Source organism: Lepus europaeus, chromosome 12, assembly GCF_033115175.1.
Source record: "Lepus europaeus isolate LE1 chromosome 12, mLepTim1.pri, whole genome shotgun sequence".
NCBI lineage: Eukaryota > Metazoa > Chordata > Mammalia > Lagomorpha > Leporidae > Lepus > Lepus europaeus.
Genome location: NC_084838.1, coordinates 42,339,066 through 42,361,624, shown reverse-complemented (window position 1 = coordinate 42,361,624; position 22,559 = coordinate 42,339,066). Strand labels below are relative to the sequence as shown.

The 22,559-nt window shown below is 43.0% G+C and overlaps 1 protein-coding gene across 3 annotated transcripts in view; it reads right to left on the bottom strand.

Annotated features, from left to right (window-relative positions):
• The window catches only part of RIGI (RNA sensor RIG-I), a 72,100-nt gene that overhangs the window by 4,351 nt on the left and 45,190 nt on the right, over positions 1-22,559 (bottom strand). For 2 of the 3 annotated variants that reach the window (XM_062208103.1, XM_062208104.1), the window contains 5 exons: positions 21,041-21,131; positions 20,435-20,605; positions 18,811-18,962; positions 2,943-3,086; positions 59-389 (listed from right to left, as the gene is read on the bottom strand). In XM_062208103.1, the coding sequence (XP_062064087.1) occupies positions 93-389; positions 2,943-3,086; positions 18,811-18,962; positions 20,435-20,605; positions 21,041-21,131 (855 nt within the window). In that variant the 3' untranslated portion in view covers positions 59-92. The remainder of the gene's footprint in view (positions 1-58; positions 390-2,942; positions 3,087-18,810; positions 18,963-20,434; positions 20,606-21,040; positions 21,132-22,559) is intronic. The other variant, XM_062208105.1, reaches the window with a different exon arrangement.

The following is a 22,559-nucleotide window of genomic DNA, read 5'->3' as shown; positions in this document are numbered from 1 at the left end:
TATCTTCCAAGTAGTACCAGCAGTACATGGCTAATTATACTTATTTCTTCAAAGTTACCTATTCTCTGTAGTTGAAGTCTGAGGCCCTAGGGTCATTCAGACAGTTCTTTAGGATCAAATGGTATCTTCTCAAAATTAAAGTCCTTCCACTTTGAGGGACACATCTGTTTTCCAGTCACAGTGTCTTCTACCACAAAACTCTGAATCTTGATTAATGGAATCTCAAAAGCATTGACCTTTGCACGGATTCCCCAGTCATGGCTACAGTCTTGTCTGGCACAGAATATCTTCCCTATCTTGTCAAAATCCCCACAACTCTTTGGTCTGGGGTGTGGTCTGGTCACAAAGCACTTCTTAAAAGTCTCTCCAACCACGGTGTAATGGGAATCCTAAAATGAGGGGGTCAAATGCACACAGAGAACATTAGAACCAGTATGTAGCTGATCTAAAAAACCCACAAGCCCCAGAGTAATCTAAAATGAGGCGCACATGAAATCCTACATGTGTTACACCTGGAGAGAGAAGGAAATACTCATCTGAAAGCCAGATTGGGAGCCACCAAGCTGGTGGGGAGGAGGTGGTCAGATCACTATTCTGTAATTAAATCATCTTTAGTGTACACACAATATGGTATTGATCTTTTGGGCTCTGGCACATTTTCTCCTAACATAATGTCCCACAGTCCCCTCCATGCCACTGGGAATGACAGGATTTCACTTTTCACGGTAGAATAATATTCTAATATAATAGATATAAAAGTACATCAAAGTACATTCATGGAAAGTACATTCATAAAAGTACATTCATGGAAAATAAGTTCTCTTACCACAAACTCACTTACCCATGTTCTTTATACAGACACACAGCCCTAACACTTTTTTTTAGCCATTCACCTGTCCACACATACCTTGGTGTGTCTGTTTATTGGCTATTATGAATATGCAGGTATGCCTTTGATACACTGCTTTGTCATGTAGAAAATATACCCAGTAGGGGGCCGGCACTGTGGCATATGAGGTGGTGCCTGAATCCCATATGGGCACCGGTTCATGTCCAGCTGCTCCTCTTCCAATTCAGCTCTCTACTAATGCGCCTGGGAAAGCAGTCAAAGATGGCCCAAGTGCTTGGGACCCTGCACCTACATGGGAGACCCGGAAGACGCTCCGGGCTCCTGCCTTTGGCCTGGCTTAGCTCTGGCTGTTGCAGACATTTCGTGAGTGAACCAGCAGAAGGAAGAGCTTTCTCTTTGCCTCCTCAATAAATATATATAAATAAGTATGTATGTGTATATATATATGTGTATATATATATATACACACACCTAGTAGTGGGACAACTGGATCATATGGTGGTTCTTATTTTATGAATCTCTATACCATTTTAAATAATGGCTGTACTAATTTACATTTCAAAAGCAGTGAATGCGAGATCCTTTGTCCAGATCCTTGGCAACATTTATTTATTGCCTTTTTTGTAATAGCCATTCTGAGATAAGCCGACACCTCATCTGGGTTTTGAGAGGATGCCCAGTTGAATCTAAGAGGTCACTTGAGCTTTCTAGGCCTGGAAGTCTATATCTTTGCCAAGATTTGGATAGTTTTCAGTAAATACTTAATGGTTTTTTATGCTTCTTTCCCCTCTGAAACACCCATAACGTGAAGGCTTGCTTGGCTAATAGTGTCTCCTACGTCTTGAAGGTTTTCCTTGCTCTTTTAAATGTGTTTCTACTTGATTCTTTTTATGATTGGGTTATTTCAAAAGGCTCAAATTCTGCCTGATCATGGCTTCAAACTTTTTTTAAATTCCATTAAATTTTTTTAGACTTTTTTGAAAGGTAGAATGAGACAGACCTTCCATCCATTGGGTCATTCCTCAAATGGCCACTGAAGCCAAGACCCAAGAACTCCATCTACATCTGTGGCATGAAATCAGATATTTGAGCTGCTGTTTCTCAGGTGCATCAACAGAGAGCTGGATCAGAAGCAGAGCAGCCAGGACTTGAACTGGCCATGCGGGCATCCCCATTGAGCCACACCACCTATCCCCGCTTATTGAATTATTTGATTCTTTTATCCTTTTGCTGAATTTCTCAATAACAAGAATTATCTTCCTAATTCCGATGTATTCTCATATCTCAGTAAGTGTTTAGTTAGCTGCCTTTTTCCCTCTAGGTAATTCATCAAATTATTTCCTTTGCAGGCTCCTCTGGCAGCAAATGCGTCAGGTGTCTGTAGCCTTAGTGGGGACCACTACAGACATGCTGCTCACCCATTCCCCACCACAGACACTCCAGTCCTGGTTCAGGCAGGGTTCATTTTAACTGGGGAGATGGGGATGGTAGGTGCTTCCTTCCCTGCTTTAAAAGGCCATCCTGGGGCCAATGCTGTGGCACAACAGGCTAACGCCCTGGCCTGAAGCGCCGGCATCCCATATGAATGCTGGTTTAAGTCCAGGCTGCTTCTCTTCCAACCCAGCTCTCTGCTATGGCCTGGAAAAGCAGTAGAAGATGGCCGAAGTCCTTGGACCCCTGCACCCATGTGGGGGACCCGAAAGAAGCTCCTGGCTTCTGATTGGTGCATCTCCAGCTGTTGCAGCCATCTGGGGAGTGAACCAACAGATAGAAGACCTCTCTGCCTCTACCTTTTTAGAAAAAAAAAAAAAAAAAAAAAAAGCCATCCTGTGTCTTTTGTGCATAGAGGCATCTCTGTTGCACCTTGAAATGCTCGATTTTGGCCCTTTTTGTGCAAGGAAGCACACCAGGCACCTAGAGTCAGCCATCTTGCTCACATCGCTCGAAAGCAACCAAATACTATTTCTGAAGGTTGAGTTTTTTTACTCTTGTTGTTTACATACAGAAGTAGTAATAGTAATATAAATATTTCACTAACAGTTTTAACTAGTGCTAAAACATGACCAGGTTCTTTTTGCAAGAAGATGCTTACCTTTAGCATTCTTATATCAGATGTGTAACATGCCAAGGCTTTGCACTTTCCACACAGCAGTTTCTTATTTTGCTTATCAAGTTTAGGTTTGAAGTTTTGTTGACTATCTCTGATGAATTTTTCACCAATCTGTATACAGAGAAGCTACATGCAAAAGGAAAACCTCGTAAATTTGAGTATAATTAGCATACATGTGTAGATATATGCGTACACACACATATGGTCATTCATATACAACTTAGATAGACATACAATACCAGACTGTTTTATTTGTAAAAATCCCGTAGATGATTTTATTGGTAGTTAATGATATTTAACTGTTGTCTCCAAGTAGTCTTTCAATTTCTTTATCAAAGATACCTTAAAATCATTGACAATATCCATAAGATAATCATGCTGTCTACTTTACTGGTTATCAAGCTTGTAAAATCTTTTACAAGTATATATATGCACTGACTGCTGTGGCCATAGTTATGCCCCACTTCAGACAAACTGAGTGAGTGAAACAACAGCTGAAAGAGCCCCCTACCATCTAGAAATTCTGTCCTCCCCTTCCACCACTAAGAACACAGACATCATACAGATGTACAGGGTGACTTTTTTTTTTCAAATTATTTTACTGGAGAGGCAGAGAGGGAGAGGTCTTCCATCCAATGGTTCATTCCCCAGTTGGCCACAATGGCTAGAGCTGTGCCGATCCGAAGCCAGGAGCTTCTTCTGAGTCTCCCATGTGGGTGCAGGTGCCCAAGGACTTGGGCCATCTTCTACTGCTTTCGCAGGCTGTAGCAGAGAGCTGGATAAGAAGTGGAGCAGCCACGTCTCAAACTGGTGACTATATGGGATGCCAGCGCTTCATTCTAATTCAAAACTTATGCCTTGGCTACAACTGTGGGCACTGTGGCTCACTAGGCTAATCTCCTGCCTGCGGCGCCGGCATCCCACATGGGCACCAGTTCTGTCCCAGTTGCTCCTCTTCCAGTCCAGCTCTCTGCTGTGGCCCGGGAGGGCAGTGGAGGATGGCCCAAGTGCTTAGGCCCCGCACCCACATGGGAGACCAGGAGGAAGCTCCTGACTTCAGATCGGTACAGTGCCGGCCGTGGCAGCCATTTGTGGGGGTGAACAACGGAAGGAAGACCTTTCTCTCTGACTCTCTCTCTGACTCTGCCTATCAAAAAAAAAAAAAATTTTTTTTTTATGCCTTGGCTACAACTAGGAATCCTTTGCATCACATGTAAAACAAACCTAAGATTCTGAAGTGGGAAGAGAGGAATGCAGGTCAGCTAGGAATCAAGTGGTTAGGGCCCTGGCTTTTCTCTTCACCTGCTAGAGCCCAGCCTGCAGCTGAAGAAATGAGCAACCTCAATTGCCTATGGCTGCAGACAAAGTTTCAGGGAAAGCCTCCTCTCCCCAGGCCTAGGACCTAAACATAGTAGCCACGCAGGAGGGAGGAGTTTTAGAAGACAATGGCTCACGGCAGCTAAACAAGCAAAGGAAAAAAACTGTGGCCCATGCCCCACCCATGGCAGCCAAAGTATGTGGAAACTGGGATAAGACACTCTTTATTTAAAAAATCATTTTTAATATCAGGAATCAGATCTCAAATTAAGGTGGGGCAGAGAATCATTTGATGCCAAAATTGAGATGAGCAAAGATGTTTGAGACACAGGACAAAAGTTTTCAAGCAGTATAATGTAAATGCTGCCACGGACACTCTTGAAACATGGAAAACTCTAAAGACTCAAAACAGTAACAACAAACTGAATGGATAGACTCAGCCGCAGAATGGAGAGAATCAAGAACAGAATCAGTGAACAGAAAGATGCAGCAATAGAAACCAGCAAATCTGAACAGAAAGACAATTGAACATAAACCGGGCAGAACTTCCGGGACTGGGAGGAGTAAGACGACATGTCCATGGCAGTGGTGGCTTGGAAAGAGAATGGAGAGCAAGGCTTAAGAAGTCCTCAAAGAAAGGATGCCTGAACTTTTCTCAAATTTAACAAGCAACACAAATCTGTAGACTCAAGAAGAACAGACCCCAAACAGAATAAACCTAAAGGAATTCACTCTGAGACATGTCTTGTGCAAGTGACTTGGCATGTTAAAGCTGTTCATATTGGTGTCTCTGTGGGGAGACCATTGCTAGAGCCTCTACTCAGCCGACATATTCCTCTGTCCTGCTGTCAGTGATACTTTATCTTGAAAAAAGTGCTTCTGAAGTTAATATAGTAGATGCAGATTTCTGGAAACATAACCAATGAATGGGATTCCCCTACCCTACACTAACACAACATTATTTTCCTGTTTTTTTTTTTTTTAATATTTATTTATTTGTTGGGAGAGGCAGAGAGAGGTCTCTCATCTGACGGTTCACTCCCCAATTGGCCGCACTGGTCAGAGCTGTACCAATCCAGGTCTCCCACGTGGGTGCAGGGGCCCAAGGACTTGGGCCATCTTCTACTGCTATCCCAGGCCATAGCAGAGAGCTGGATCAGAAGCAGAACAGTGGGACTTGAACCAGTGCCCATATGAGATGCCGGTGCTTCAGACCAGGGCGTTAACCCGCTGCGCCACAGCGCCGGCCCCTTCCTGGTTCTTAAGTTTACCCTATGGCAGGCAATCCTGAGAACTTTAATACTCGTGTCGCCTCCAAAGAGTCCGTGAAGTAGGTGGACATTGTGTCCATTTTGTGTTTAAGGAAACTGAGGCCCTTGCCCTCAGTTTAATTATAATTAAACCTTTAAAAAGCTGGGGGCAGAAAATATTTCTCTGGCTACCTTACCTAAAGGTGAATAGCATTAGACAGTGAGTTTGTCAGCAGAAAACATGGAGGCTACAAAGAAGTGGCACAATGTTCCTGACATGCTAACAGAACTGTCACCCCAGAAACCGTATGCCCAGAACATATGCCCCACAAAAATAAAGGGGAAGTTAGTACAAAAAACGTTTCCAGAAAACTTCACAAGAAGGAAAACTAAGAATCTCTCACCAGCAGACCTCCCCAGAAAGAAAAGTTAAAGAAATTTTCTAAACTGAAGCACATGATCAAAAGGAACCATGAAACCTGAGGGCAGAAGGAACATGCTAATGTCCTCAATGGCTGTACAAGGATCTGCCTGCTCCGCATGTGTGGTGTTGCCACTTCTGGATCAGACCATGTTGTCAAGCGTTCTAGTAAATACAGACATCATGGTACAAGTCCTGTTCTACAGCACGGCTATGCAATCTGGGGCAAGGGCCTCCGTTTCCTTCAACACAAAAAGGACACAATGTCCACCTGCTTCACGCACTCTTTGGAGGCGACATGAGTATTAAAGTGCTCAGGATTGCCTGGCACAGGGCAAACAAATGCCCATCAATGTCAGCTTTGCTCTGTTAGGTTAGTCTTACACTTAAGATCCAGGAAAATAATGATGTGTTAGTGGAGGGTAGGGGAATCCCATTCATTAGTTATGTTTCCAGAAATTTGCATCTACTCTATTAACCTTAGAACTACTTTTTTCACTGACAGCAGGACAGAGGAAGATGTTGGCTGAGTAGAGGCTCTAGCAATGGTCTTCCCACAGAGACACCAATATGAACAGCTAGTCACATACCAAGTCACCTGCACAAGACACAGAAAACCAAATGAGAAACCTTAATATCTGGTTTTGGTATTAAAAATACATTAAATCAGGAAGGAAAGAGTTGCCTGTGGCATCACTCCCCCCAAGTAGCACAGCCTCCCACTTCAGGGAGTTAGAATTAAGATACTAGACTTGAAAGCCAGTACCAGGCCAGCCACTCTAACAACTAGTGCTGGACAGAGCCCCTGCCCCCAGACCAGTTTCTGTGGATAAATTCTGGAACTGCCCCTAGCAAAGGGAGCGTGGTGCCCCAGCTGATTTATATTCCAGTCGCCTCACCTGGCTCACCTCAGCAGCCTTGGGCTTTAAGTCTTCCTCATCAGCAGAGAGTATTTGTGTAGCATAGGCTTTGGTCTCACACGTGTGCTGTGCTGGTCTTGGCAGCCAGTGGGCCCTCAGGGTGACCCAGCATTGTCGCGTTAGTGGCTAGGACTAGGAGTCGGCCTACCCCAGCCCCACCGGTAAGGACAAACTACCCACTTTTTAGACACTGCTCCAGTTCATTCTGAACACAACAACTGCAGATTTGGGACGAATCTGAGCTAGGGGCACCTCTGAGACTGAAACACTGGCAGGACATCAACAGTGAACTTGTAGGAAACCTTAATGTAGGGCACCATCTAGTGCTGAAATGGTGTCCACAGGCCTCAGAGGAAAAAATGCTTAGGATTTCTTGAAGGACAGTAATAAAGCAAGCCAGATTATAAACACTTGAAAAAATAGCTACTCTTTCAATCTGCAGATAACAGTTTACACCAAGAAGCACCAAGAATTTTAAAGGAACCATGATCTCGCTTAATAAACAGAATAGGTGCCAAAAAGCAACCACCTAGGAAAGGAAACTTTCAAATGCTCAGATGAAGATTTAAGATAGTTATGGCTGGCATTGTGGCATAGTGCATAAAGCCACTGCCCATGATGCCAGCATCCAATATGGGTGCCAGTTCATGTTCCGGCTGCTCCACTTCTGATCCAGCTCACTGCTAATGGCTTGGGAAAAGCAATGCAAGAAGTCCCAAGTGTTTGGATCCCTGCCTGAGAAGCTCCTGGCTTCAGCCTGGTCTAGCACTGGCCATTGTGGACATTTGAGGAGTGAGCCAGCAGATGGAAGGGCTCTCTCGGTGTCTCCCTCTGTAACTGACTTCCAAATAAATACAAATCATTTTTTTTAAAAGTTGTTTAAGGAAATTCAATGAATGTTAAAGGAACACAGAAGAATGATTTAAGACTTATTTACTTCAAAGAGTTATAGAGAGGGAGTAAGAGAGGCAGAGAGAGAGGTCTTCCATCCGCTGATTCTCTTCCCCAGTTGGCCACAACGGCTGGAGCTGTGCCAATCCAAAGCCAGGAGCAGGAGCCTCCTCCAGGTCTCCCAAGTGGGTGCAGGGGCCTAAAGACTTGGGTCATCTTCTACTGCTTTCCCAGGCCATAGCAGAGAGTTGGATTGGATGTGGATCAGCCAGGACTCAAACTGGCACCCATATGGGATGCCGACACTGCAGGTGGCAGTTTTAGCCGCTATGCCACTGTGCCGGCCCCAGAACGATTTAATACTCAACAGCAAAATTCCTCAACCAATATTAAACACACAATACAATGCATCAACAACAGAGCAAATCAAGCAGTAGAAAGAGTAATCTTAAAGATAGGCTATTTTAAATATACAGGAAGAAAAAAAAGGGGAATGAAAAAAGTTTACAGGAACTTTGGGAGAAAAACACATCCAAGTTAGAGGGGTTCAAGAGGAACTTGAGAATGCCAAAAGGGTAGAAAGCATATTCTAAGAAATAGTAACCAAAGATTTCCCAAACCTAGAGAAACATAAAACTACCAGATACAAGATGATCAGAGGTCACCAGTCCAATTCACTTCAACCACGTCTGCTCCAAAAGAAAAGAATGATCCAATACATGAGAGTGTTCCAATTCACCGCTCAGCAGAAATCTTACAAGCCAGGAGGGAGTGAGACGAAACTCTGACAGAACAAAAGTACTGCTGGCCAACAATACTGTACTCAGTAAAGCTGTCCTTTAGATAGGAGGGAGAAAGACACCCCTAGACAAAAGCTGAGAAAATTTGTCTCCACCAGGCCTGTCTTACAAGAAATGCTAAAAGGAGTTTTTAAAAGATCCAAAATGATTAAGAAAATATCCGAAGGTAGAATACTGACTGGTAAAAATACTTTTAAGAAAACTGAGAATATTCTAATATTATAAACAAGGTAGCTATTCAGATCTACAGTATGAAGACAAAATAATAACCACATTAATATGTTGAGGAAGGCAATATAGAAAGAGGTAAAAGTGGATATCAAAAACTCAAAATGTGGGGGCTGCACTGTGGTGCAGTGGGTTAAGCTGCCTTCAGCACTGACACCCTGTGTGGGTGCCAGTTCACGTCCCAGCTGCTCCACTTCCGATCCAGCTCCCTGCTAGTGTGCCTGCAGAGGCAGCACAGGAAGGCCCAAGTGCTTGGGCCCCTGTCAACCACATAGGAGACCCGGAGTAAGCTTCTGGCTCCTGGTGTCAGACCCAGCTCTGGAAGTTGTGGCCATTCAGGGAGTGAACCAACGGATGGAGGATCTCCATCCCTCCCTCCCTAACTCTGCCTTTTCAATAAAATAAATCTTAAAAAAAAAAAAAGTAAACACATGATACCACCAAGTACACTTAACAGAGCAGGTAGAATCATCCACTCAATGAAATGACAGGTTCTTATATGTCAATACTAACCTTGAATGTAAATAGATTAAAATCATCAACTAAAAGACTTAAGTTGGCTGAATGGATAAAACAAACCATGCCACCACTATATGCTGCACACAGAAACTCACTTCACAAAGATACATACAGACTGAACATAAAGGGTTGGAAAATGATATATCAGGCGAATGGAAACCAAAAGAAAGTAGGCATAGCTATCCTGATCAGATAAGACTTTAAATCAAATCTCAACTAAAGAGGTAAAGAAGGACATTATATTTTGTTAAAAGGTTCAATTCAGCAAAAAGACATAACAATCTTAAATATATATGCAGAATACATATATACAGAAAATACTATTAGACCAAAAGGGAGAGACAGACTCCAATAAAATAATAGGACGTGAAAAAAAAAAAAAAAAAAAAAAAAGCTGGCGCTGTGGCTTAATAGGCTAATCCTCTGCCTTGCGGTGCCGGCACACCGGGTTCTAGTCCTGGTCAGAGCACCGGATTCTATCCCGGTTGCTCCTCTTCCAGGCCAGCTCTCTGCTATGGCCCAGGAGTGTAGAGGAGGATGGCCCAAGTGCTTGGGCCCTGCACCCAATGGGAGACCAGGAGAAGCACCTGGCTCCTGCCTTTGGATCAGCGAGATGCGCCGGCCGCGGTGTGCTGGCCACGGTGGCCATTGGAGGGTGAACCAACGGCAAAGGAAGACCTTTCTCTCTCTCACTGTCCACTCTGCCTGTCAAAAAAAAAAAAAAAAAAAAGATACATGGGAGTTGACACACTGTTGAGCAAATGGACCTAACATTTACAGGACAGTCCACCTAACAGCTGCAGAATATACATTGTTCTCATCAGCACATGTAGCATTTTCTAGGAGAGACCATGTTCTGGGCCACAAATCAAGTCTCAGCAAATTTAGAAAGACAAATCGTTCCATGGGTCTTCTCAGACCATGAAGGAGTAAAGAAGTCAACAACAAGAAGAAAAGAACACTCATAAATATTTGGAAATTAAACACGCTGCTAAATGATCAATGGGTCACTTAAGAAATTAAAAAGGAAATAAACTTTCTTGAAATAAATGAAAATGAAAACAAGCTATCAAACCTGTGTGATACAGCAAATGCAGTAAAATAAGAGGGAAGTTTATAACATTAAGTACTTACATAAGAAAATATGTCTCAAGATCTAATGATGCATCATGAAGACTTAGAAAAATAAGAACCCAAAATCTGCAGAAGGTGAAGCATGGTGAGGATCAGAGCAGAAATAAAAAAAATTGAAATTAAGAAAAGTTTTTTTTAAGATAAGCAAAATAGATAAACCTTCAGCCAAACTAACAAAGAAATAGAGAAAAAACTCAGGGAAATGATAAAGACATTACAAGGGACACTACTGAAATACAAAGGAACAGAAACTACTATGAAGAACTATATGCTAATAAACTGGAAAACCTCAAAGAAATGGATAAGTTTCTGGATTCATGTAACCAAGTTTAAATCAAGAAGATACAGACAACCTAAATAGACACATAACAAGCAATGAGACTGAAGCAGTTATCAAGTCTTCCATCAGGACTGGCACTGTGGCATAGTGAGCTAAAACCTCTGCCTTTGGCCCTGGCATCCTGTATCAGTGCCGGTTTGGGTTCCAGCTGCTTCTTTTCCAACCCAGCTCTCTGCTGTGGCCCGAGAAATCAGTAGAAGGTGGCCCAAGTACTTGGGCCCTTGCACCTGGGTGGGGTACCCAGAGGAAGCTCCTGGCTTCAGATCAGCCCAGCTTTGGCCAATGAGGCCATTTGGGGAGTGAGCCAGCAGATGAGACACCTTCCTCCCTCCCTCCCTCCCTCTGTAGCTCTACCTCTCAAACAAATAAATAAAATCTTAAAAAAAAAACTTCCATCAAAGAAAGTCCAGGACTTGATGGCTTTACTACGGAATTCTATAAAACATTCAAAGAGGAAGTAACTCCAATACTCTTCAAAGTATTCAAAATATTGAACAGGATGGAACTCTGCCAAACTCTTTTTATGTGGCCAGCATCACTTCTATACCAAAACAAAAAACACAACATGAAAATACAGACCTATGTCTTTAACAAACAGATGCTAAGATTCTCAACAAAATATAGCAAATCAAGTCCAAAACCACATTAGAAAGATCATACATCACGATCAAGTGGGATTTGCAAAAGTCATTCAACATATAGAAATCAATAACTGTCATAAATAACATCAGTAGAATAAAGAACAAAAACCATATGGTCATCTCAATTGATGCAGAGAAAGCATTTGGTAAGATTCAACACCACGTCATGATAAAAACCCTCCACTTATTAGGTATAGAAGGAAGATTTCTCAAAATTATAAAGGCTATATATGACAAACCAATAGCGACTACCATACTGAATGGGGAAAAGCTGAAAGCATTCCCCCTCAGATCTGGAACAAGACAGAATGTCCACTTTCACCACTCTTATTCAATATAGTACTGGAAGTTTTAGAACAATTAGGTAGGAGAAAGGGAAACAAAATCAATAAAGAGGAAGTCAAAATACCCATGTTTGAAGACGACATGATGTTGTACATGGAAACCCTAATCATTCCACCAAAAAGCTATTAGAATTGGCAAACCAACTCAGTAAAGTTGCAGGTTACAAAATAAACACACACAAAAAACAAGACATTTGGGGCTGGCGCTGTGGCATAGTGAATAAAGCCACAGCCTGCAGTGCTGGCATACCATATGGGTGTTGGTTCAAGTCCTGGCTGCTCCACTTCTAGTCCAGATCTCTGCTATGGCCTGGGAAAGCAGAAGATGGCCCAAGTCCTTGAGCCCCTGCAGTCACATGGAAGACCTGGAAGAAGCTCCTGGCTTGGGATTGGCTCCGCTCCAGCCGTTGCAGCTATTTGGGGAGTGAATCAATGAATGGAAGACCTCTCTCTATGCATCTGCCTCTCCGTAACTCTGCCTTTCAAATAAATATTAAAAACAAAAAATAGCTCTTTGCATACCAATAACAAACTCACAGAAAGAGCAAGAAAGCAAGCCAGTTCACATTAGACACACACACACACACACACAAATCAGTTGGGAATAAATTTAACCGAAGAAGTGAAAGATCTCTACAATGTAAATTATTAAACATTGATGAAAGAAATAATCAGGGACACAGAAAAGTGGAAAGATATTCCTTGCTCATGGGTCAAAAGAATCAGTATCATTTAACCCTTATACTACCTAAAGCAATCTATAGATTCAATGCAATCCCTGTCAAAATACCAGTGATATTCTTTACATCATTAGAAGAAGCAATCCTAAAATTCAGATGGAATCACAAAAGTCCTAGAATATCGGCCGGCGCCGCGGCTCACTAGGCTAATCCTCCGCCTTGCGGCGCCGGCACACCGGGTTCTAGTCCCGGTCGGGGCACCGATCCTGTCCCGGTTGCCCCTCTTCCAGGCCAGCTCTCTGCTGTGGCCAGGGAGTGCAGTGGAGGATGGCCCAAGTCCTTGGGCCCTGCACCCCATGGGAGACCGGAAGAAGCACCTGGCTCCTGCCATCAGATCAGCGCGGTGCGCCGGCCGCAGCGCGCTACCGCGGCGGCCATTGGAGGGTGAACCAACGGCAAAAGGAAGACCTTTCTCTCTGTCTCTCTCTCACTGTCCACTCTGCCTGTCAAAAATAAAAAAAATAAATAAATAAATAAAAATAAAAAAAGTCCTAGAATATCCAAAGCGATCCTGAACAAGAAAAATGAAGCTGGAAGCATCACAAAACCTGACTTCAAAGCACACTACAAAGTTATAGTTATTGAAACAGCACGGTGCTGGCATAAAAACAGATATGCAGATCAATGGAACAAAAAATTAATAGAAATTAATCCACATGCATACAGCCAACTGATTTTTGACAAAAGTGCTCAGACCATATAGTGGAGTAAGGATAATCTCTTTAACAAATGGTGCATAAAATGAATAAAAATGGTACATAAAAGAATGAAATTAGGCCCATACCTCTCACCATATACAAAATCAACTCAAGGTGGATCAAAAACCGAAATTTAAGACCTGAGACTATAAAGTTGCTGGAAGAAAACATAGGGGAAACACTTCAAGATATTGCTGTAGGGGATGACTTGGACAAAACTCAAAGCACAGGCAATAAAAGCAAAAATAATCAGGACTATATCAAACTCAGAAGCTTTTACAGAAAAGGAAATCATCAACAGATTAAAGAGATCCAGCAGAATGAAAAAAATATTTGCAAAGCACCTCTGTGACAAAGAATTAAGATCGCAAAAATATCAGCAGCAACATAAAACCAACCAATGCAATTGAGAAATAGGCAAAGGACTTTAATAGATAGTTCTCAAAAGAAGAAATAATACAAATGGCTAATAAATATACAAAAAAATGCTTAACATCACCAGCCATCAGGGAATTGTAAATCAAAACCACAATGAGATATCACCTCAACCTTGTCAACAGCTGAAATCCAAAGCACAGGGAGTTACAATTCCTGGTGAGGATGTGGGGAAAGGTCAACACTTACTCACTGTTGGTAGGAATGTAAATTAGTACAGCCACTGTGGAAAACAGTGTGTGGATTTCTTTATAAAGCTAGAAACAGACTTGCCATAGGATCCAACAATCCCACTACTGGACATTTACCCAAAAGACTTGAACAAGTTATCAAACAGATACTTGTGCCAGCCTGTTTACAGCAGCACTGTTCACAATAGCCAAATCTGGAACCAACCAAGGTGTCCATCATCAGATGAATGGGTAAAGAAACTGCAGTATATATACACAATGGAATATTATTCAGTTATAAAAGAGAAATTCTACCATTTGCAGCCTAATGGATACAACTGGAGGACATGATGTTGAGTGGAATAAGCCAGACCCACAAAGACAAATACTGCATATTCTCTCTTACAGGTGGGAGCTAAAATTTAAAAAACAAAAAAGAGAAAGAAATGTGTGTGTGTATCAGTATTGCTGCAAAGATAGTTTTATACCTTTGTCAAACCAATGGTTAAGAATGTTACACTTGCCGGCGCCGTGGCTTAACAGGCTAATCCTCCACCTTGCGGTGCCAGCACACCGGGTTCTAGTCCCAGTTGGGGCGCCGGATTCTATCCCAGTTGCCCTTCTTCCAGGCCAGCTCTCTGCTATGGCCCGGGAAGGCAGTGGAGGATGGCCCAAGTGCTTGGGCCCTGCACCCGCATGGGAGACCAGGAGAAGAACCTGGCTCCTGCCTTCGGATCAGCACGATGCACCGGCCACAGTGGCCATTGGAGGGTGAACCAACGGCAAAAGGAAGACCTTTCTCTCTATCTGTCTCTCTCACTATCCACTCTGCCTGTCAAAAAAAAAAAAAAAAAAAAAGAATGTTACACTATTATAGTTTTAATGGTCTGTGACTAAAGTTGACTGTGTATAGGTGAAATGGTAATTTTTCCATTCAATTATTATTTATAGTCAATGTCTATGTTCCTACTAAACTAGGGTCTTTTGCTTTTTACTTGTTAAATACTTCTTATTTGGTGAAGTATGAAGCCTTTTTACTGCAGTGTAAATTTAAAATATGTTATCTCATGTGGCCAGAGCTGCAGTGTAGCAGGTAAAGCTGCCATCTGCAATGCCGGCATCCCATATGGATGCTGGTTCGAGTCCAGGCTGCTCCACTTCCAATCCAGCTCTCTACTGTGGCCTGGGAAAGCAGTAGAAGATGGCCCAATGGGCCCCTACACCCGCGTGGGAGACCCCGAGGAAGCTCCTGGCTTCAGATCGGCGCAGCTCCGGCCATTGTGGTCAATTGGGGAGTGAACCATCAGAAGGAAGACCTCTCTCTCTCTGCCTCTCCTTCTCTCTCTGTGTAACTCTGACTTTCAAATAAATAAATAAATCTTAAAAAAAAATTATCTCAAAAAACTAAATAAAAAGAAAAAGGAGAATAGAGGGAGAGAGGAAGGGAGAAACAGATTATGTTCTTAGAACTGTATCTATGGGGCCAGCACTGTGCCACAGTGGGTTAATGCCCTGGCCTGAAGTGCCGGCATCCCATATGCGCGCCGGTTCGAGACCTGGCTGCTCCACTTCCTATCCAGTTCTCTGCTATGGCCTGGGAAAGCAGTAGAAGATGGCCCAAGTCCTTGGATTCCCTGCACCTGTGTGGAAGACCCGGAAGAAGCTCCTGGCTTCAGATGTGAACCATCGGATGGAAGACCTCTTTCTCCCTCTCTGCCTCTCCTCTATATAACTCTGACTTGCAAATAAGTAAATAATTTTTTTTAAAAAAGAACTGTATGTAGAAGTCACATTGAATCTATTATGAACTAATTAAAAATTAAAACAGTCATTTCTTTCAAGAACATGGTGTTCCTTTTGCTTTAACTTCTAATATAAAAATTCAACACAGAAGTTAGGTTCTCAGTAAAATCTTGTAGCTGTCCCGATTTATGCCTCCGACTTGTCTGCTGGGGCTCACTGACGTGGCGGTTACACAGATGGACTCTTCCAGCTGACACCTCACGACTCGTGATCTACTCGGAGGCTTTGTCTGCAGTTTCCCTCCCGTGAATGACGTAGGCGCTCTAGCGCAGAGATTTCTGGAGGGTGTGTTGCGACAAGCAGAGCCTCTGCAGGGCCTGGTGGAGAGTCAGCGCTTGGCATGCATGATTGCAGTTATTGTTCCTGTGAATGCAACTCTTCCGCCTCCTTCGTCTCCTGACTGCTCACTATCATTCACAGAAAATACTGATCGCTCAAGCACTTCATATATGCAAGTAAAATTTGATTTATGTAAAAAATTCGGTGTAGAATTTTATTAGAGAGACAATCAAAATACGACTTTCCCTATATTTATTCCCCCACCCTATGCCACCTGAAATTATCTTGCTTTTGTAAAAATAAAGAGCTTACATATGTTTAATTCAGTATTTCCTGTTGGAAAACTATTACGTTATTTGCACTTATCCCATTATTTCCTTTGCATAAAATTCTAGAACTGAAATGCCTGGGTTACACATTATACATTTTCCTCTGAGCAATTTTATTTTCTTTTTTCTGGTTCTAATTAATATTCAAGGCAGGTTGGGGGATAGGAAATGTACTAAGAAAGAGGGCAAAAATATAGCTTGCCCCACTGGCAGTCAAAATTTTTAAATTTCATTTTTATCGAATGCTGTTTAATTAGCAATCGAATACTAGTAATCTCAAGTATTTTAAATGGTACACTAGACAATTGATATCAATCCTACTAAGTTCAAGCTATTACTGTTATGCTGAAGACTAGTTACTAAATCAGTACTGGGTAAAGATGTCTGCTTCAGCACATGACCTCCGGCCCGGAACCTTTTCAACCTGTGGGGAAAACAAAGCCTCACTCCCAGCACTAAGGCGGAAAAAAGCTAAATCTCAGGACCCCATCCTGACCTGCGCATCCTGGGGGAAGCTCTTTGTTCAACATGAACTTTGCTTTATTCCTGTCTGTTCTGGGCTGCACGAGGAAGGAAAAGTGGCTTCCTCGTTATGGTTGCAGATGCACACTTCACAACCAGATGGTCAAAAATACCCTGAAATACCACCAGCTCCTGAGGCTTCCATCGCAGAAATCAGTTCCTGGATCCCTCTGGACCATCTCCAGACACGATGGCTGCAGACTGACCAGAGAACCCCACAGGGACCCCTTGCTACAGTGACAGCGGGCGATCCACACAGCACCATGGGTAACGCAGCTGGGACAGTGCACCCCACCTCCCAGCGGCTCGCCCTCAAAGCACCGTAAACTCATTCCTTCTCTGTGGTTTCTTCCTTCCTGTAAAGCCGACACTCAGAGACCTCAGTGCTCCGATCCAACCCCCAGGCCCTCTCCAAATGCAGAGGGTTCTCACCCCAAGAGCCACACAGATTCTCCCTACCACGTCTTTGGAAGGAAAACTCTCCCTGTTCAACAGAGCAGCTGGGCTGCAGTCTGGTGGAAGAGGGATGGGGACAAGACTCCAGGCTGCCACAGAGTTACCGGCACCACTGACTCCCAGCTACACTTGTTGGGGACGACGCCTTGTTTTTGATCGTCTCTGCCTGTGTTCAATGTGTGAGTGTTAGGGGAACCCCATCTGCTAGGAAGTACCCAAATTCAACAGCTAGATAACCCAGCTTTCTTCTCCCAACTGCTTATCCTGTGCTGGCTACACAGGAATGTCTGCATCTGGTCCAGCCTCCGTCCTCCTCAGCAGACTTTTACTGGACTGTTTCTGTCCCGTGTGAGTCTAAGGAAGTTGTTGTTCAGCGGAGGAAGTAGAAATTACACCAATCTCAGTATGGTGTTCAAGTCTTTCTTGTCAACACTCTTAGAGTCCACAAAGTGGGGAAGAAGTGGCTCAAGGAAAACAGAACTCGATCCTCAGTAAATTTAGAGAGGAACTGAAGAACTTCCCTGCAATTCTCACTGGCAGTGTGGTTTTAGATAGCTTAGTCTCCAAACTTGAGTTAAGAAGTCTTTTTTCATGAGTCAACACTGACATAAAGTTGCACCTTTGCCCTCAGTAAGTGTGTGTTTTAGAGCATTACCTCAATACATTTTCTACCACAGAGATCATGCCTTTTTAAAGTTATGGCTACCACAAAGTTGGTCTACTGAGCTGCAATTTTCTTCATGAAGTTAAACTAGGCCTCAAGCTCACATTTTTAGCACTTACTTTACACAGCTACTATGCTAAGCAAGCCATCCTTCTCACTGACTTCTCTATCTGCCCTGTAAGTTAAATACCATTATTTTCCCATCTTCATCAATGAGGAGGTTGACAATTTAAAAGACAGTGATTGCCAAGGTCACACTTGGAAGTGGAGGAGCTTGCCTTGGAATCACTGATCCCTGGTGGGAAAAGTTCTCCCCCAGAACTGGCAGTACTCAATGCTACCAAAGATTATGAGATCAAACGGTATGCAAAGGGTCTGACCAAGTTCTGCATTCTCTAGTCCAATGTCATGACTCTGTGCATAACAAGGGAACTACAGCAAAATGAAGGCCACTACCAAAAGGCTGATGAGAACGAGTGTGCCTCTCCAAGGTATCCATTATTGTCCACAGCTACAAACAGGCATCTCACACCTGCACAGCAGGCTGTGCAGACATTCCTGTGTAGCCAGCCGGGGAGTGTTTTTCTAAGGACTCTAGATGTGAGACAGAGATCTGAAAAGGAGACTAAGCTTCTTGCAGTGTTACAGTGCAGTTCCTTAACATGAAATGTCAACTAAGGAGCCGTTCTGGCTCAGTTTGCCTTATAGAACCAAAAACATACTTTCAGGAATCAGCCCTAGTAAAATTTACCTCATTTATTGTAATCTCATAGACAGTTTAAAACAGAATGAGTTTGATGTCCACTACAGGTTGAAACTTAGCATAAACTTACTGTTCTAATAACGCCACTGCAAGCAATATGATAAAAGGCACCAACCATGCTCACACACCCCATGTTTGTTATTCATGGTAAGATTCTGAGAGAATAGCACAGATGAAAAGACTTACCTTTTGTTTAAATTTTGCTTCATCGCATGTCTGGAGTCTTAAAATGGATTCATTCATCATTTTCTCCTTATACATGTTTATATTTTCTTTTTCAATTACATCGGCATTGCTGGTCAGAAGCAGGCACTTGCTCCCTTTTGCTCTTCCTCTGCCTATTAGGAAATAGATTTCTTATTTAGTGTGTTTGCTTTAAAACTCTGGTATAATTTGAAGGTAAGTAAACCAAGGGATAGAGGCATTTCTAAAATTTCACTTTAGTTCACTGAATCCCACCTTGTAGGAAGGAAGCTGAGCTGTTCAACAGTGGCATGAGCCCTACATATAAAACATGAGGGAAAACGAGAGTCCACAGTAGGCTGCTCAGGGCCTGCAGTGACACGGTGTGACCGGGCAGTCATCCTGCCAAAAACTCCCATTAAAGAAAAGCAACACGAAACCTCAGCATTACATTGTGAGGGCTCTAAGATAAATAATAAGAAGATCCTCCCTCAAGAGCCTTTTAGGCAATGCAGAAATAAGATACATCCACAAGCACCAGAACATACGTGGAAAACTGTTAAGTTCTATTGCAAGGACAACTATAGAGGGCTATGGGACATTCAAAGAGAGATTGTTGCCAGCCAGAGGAATTAGGGTCAGGTGCTATGACGTCAGGAGAAGAAGGAAAGTGAAGCATAGCACCTCTCAAGCAACTCCTTTAACATTCAGTAAATGATGAGGTGAACTGCCTGAAATGGATACTGTACCAAGGGGAAGAATAGGAGATAAGACTGGAAAGCAGGTGAAATTTGCAAAATTCCACACTAGGCCAGCATTGTGGTACAGCAGGTTAAACTGCCACTGTGACTCCAGAATTCCATATGGGCACCAGTTGGAGCCTGACTGCTTCATTCCCATCCTCTCCCTGCTAATGTGCCTGGAAAGCAGTGCCAGGTGGTCCAAGTGCTGGGGCCCCTTCCACCCATGTGAGAGACCTGAATGCAGTTCTAGGTTTCTGGCTTTGACTTGGCCTCATCCCAGCCATTGCATCTATTTGGGGCTTGAAACAGCAGCTGGAAGAGTCTAAGTCTGCCTTTCAAATAAGTCTTAAAAGAAAATTCAACATCAAGTGAATTTGAGGAGCCACTGGAGCTTCTATACAAGGAAATGAGATGCTCAGAATTGATTTTTGGGAAAAGTCACGTGGCAGCTGTTCTTATGGAAATTAGGAAAAAGAAAGGAAAAAAGGAGGAGAGACTCGTTAAGAGACATCTAATCCAAGTGGAACAGAAGAACTCTGAAATATGTCTTCCGGAATACAAGGGGCCCGCCGGCATCACAAGCACAACCAGGGACGATCTACGTGTTGACTTGCAAAGCCTCAGCCCACACTGGAATTGTCCTTTCGTAAGTATCCCAGTCCATGCTGGGCAAATAAGCAGTATCACTGAGAACAAGAACGACTGTTACCACCACCCATTCTGAGCAGGTCGGTCACATTTAGGGCCAAGATTCCAGAGTCCACTGTGCCACTGATCACCTACACAGCCACAGCTCAGTAAAGGAGGAAAGCCAAAAGACCAACGCAACTGCAAATCAGGGGAGAAGTCTACAGATGGAGGAATGGCATCGAAGCTGCTCTCACCTCTAGTCTGGATCATTTTGATGACATTGCCCACGTACTCATACAGGATGACCAGATTGCACTGAGCGATGTCAATGCCTTCATCAGCAACTGAGGTGGCAATCAAAATATTGTGGTCTCCATTGCTTCTGAATGCGTCCAGTACACACTTCTGTGCTGGAAGGGTCATTCCTGTAGCAGAGGAAGAGGGAGTTAAACAACTCACCAAAGATGGAACTTTCCCCTGGTACAAAAATAGCTTGTAATTACATAATGCTTGTTACATGTCAAACACTGTGATTAGTGCTTTATCTTCACAATGTCACAACAACCCTGGGCTACAGGGTCTGTTCCTATGCCTCCTTTAGAAAAGGCATGTAGGGTGACCTCTAACAGCATGACTGCCACCAGAGTGCCTGAGTTGAAATCTTGTCCTTACTATTTGTGTGGCTTTAGCAATGTTATCCCAAAATAAGTATTGGCCCTTTATGGTGAATCTCCCACTGGTATTGCTTTTCTGATTGAAGCCTGACTGATACAAGCCTTAAAAAGATATTATGGTATTTTAATATTATATACATTCATATATGCATGACATTTTAAATTTAATTCTCTCTCTATAAATACCTGTAGTCTGACTAGTTTTGCCACGTCCAGTCAATATGCCAGGCTTTAGAAAGCTGAGTTTAGAATTTTCCTCAATCCATTTCTTTATAGCCTAAAAAGGAAAAGCAATTATCACTTGGACTCCACTTGTCAACCCTCTATTAATTCTTTATTGGAACATATGCAAAAAGAAAAACTGTTCAGTTTTCAGACTGAAAAACATGAGGGAAAAAAGTTCTTGGAATTAAACTCCATGCAATAATTCACTGTAATGGAATAGATCTTTGCGACCTAATATGATTTAATCTCCAAGTTGTGTTTTTTAAGTTAAAAAAAAAAATACAAAGTCAAGGACATTGATTGTGTAGAAACATGAGTTCAGTAAGATTACAGGACACAAGATCAATATACATAAATTATATTTCTACACACTAGCAGTGAGCAATTGGAATTTGAAATTTTTAGTACCTTTTTTAAAGATTTATTTATTTTAAAGGCAGAGAGAGAGAGAGAGGTCTTCCATCCACTTGTTTATTCCCCAGATGTCCTCAACAGCTGGAAATGCGCCAGTCGGAAGCCAGGAGCTTCTTCCAGGTCTCCCACATGGGTGCAGGGGCCCAAGGATTTGGACTATCTTCTGCTTTCCCAGCCATAGCATAGAGCTGGATTGGAACTGGAACAGCTGGGACCCGAACAAGTGCCCATATGGGATGCCGGCACTGCAGGCTGCAGCTTTACCCACTGTGCCACAGGGCCAGCCCCTAGTACCATTTTTACCGCCACCAAAATATTAATACTTAGGGGCTGGCATTGTAATGCAGCAAGTTTAGCCACTGCCTTTGATGGCAACATCCAATATCAGAGCACTGGTTTGAGTCCCAGCTCTGCTTCCAATCCAGCTCACTGCTGCTTCAAGTGCTTGGGCCCCACTACTCATTTAGGAGACCGGGATAGAGCTCCTGGCACAGCTCCAGCCATTGCAGCCATTAGGCCAGTGAACCAACAGATAGAAAATCACTCACTCACTCTCTCTTTCTGTCTCTCCTCTTCCATCTCTAACTGCCTTTCAGGTAGATAAATCTTTAAGAAAAAAAAAATTAACATTGGGGCCGGCACTGTGGCATAGTGGGTTAAAGCTGCTGCCTGCAATGCCGGTATCCCATATGGGCACTGGTTCGAGTCCCAGCTGCTCCACTTCCAATCCAACTCTTTGTTATGGCCTGGGAAAGCAGTAGAAGATGGCCCAGGTGTTTGGGCCCCTCCACCCACATGGGAGATCCGGAGGAAGCTCCTGGCTTTGGATCGGCACAGCTCCGGCCATTGTGACCTTTTGGTAGTGAACCAGCAGATGGAAGACTCTCTCTGCCTCTCTGTAACTCTGCTTTTCAAATAAAGAAATCTTTAAAAAAAAGTTTATGGAAATTAAATTTAAAAGTAAATGTATTAAAAAAAAATCTAGATAAAATGTGTGCAGAATCCCTGTGCCAAAAATGACAAAAAAAACTGATAAAAGAAACCAAAGATGTGACAGGTAGCATCT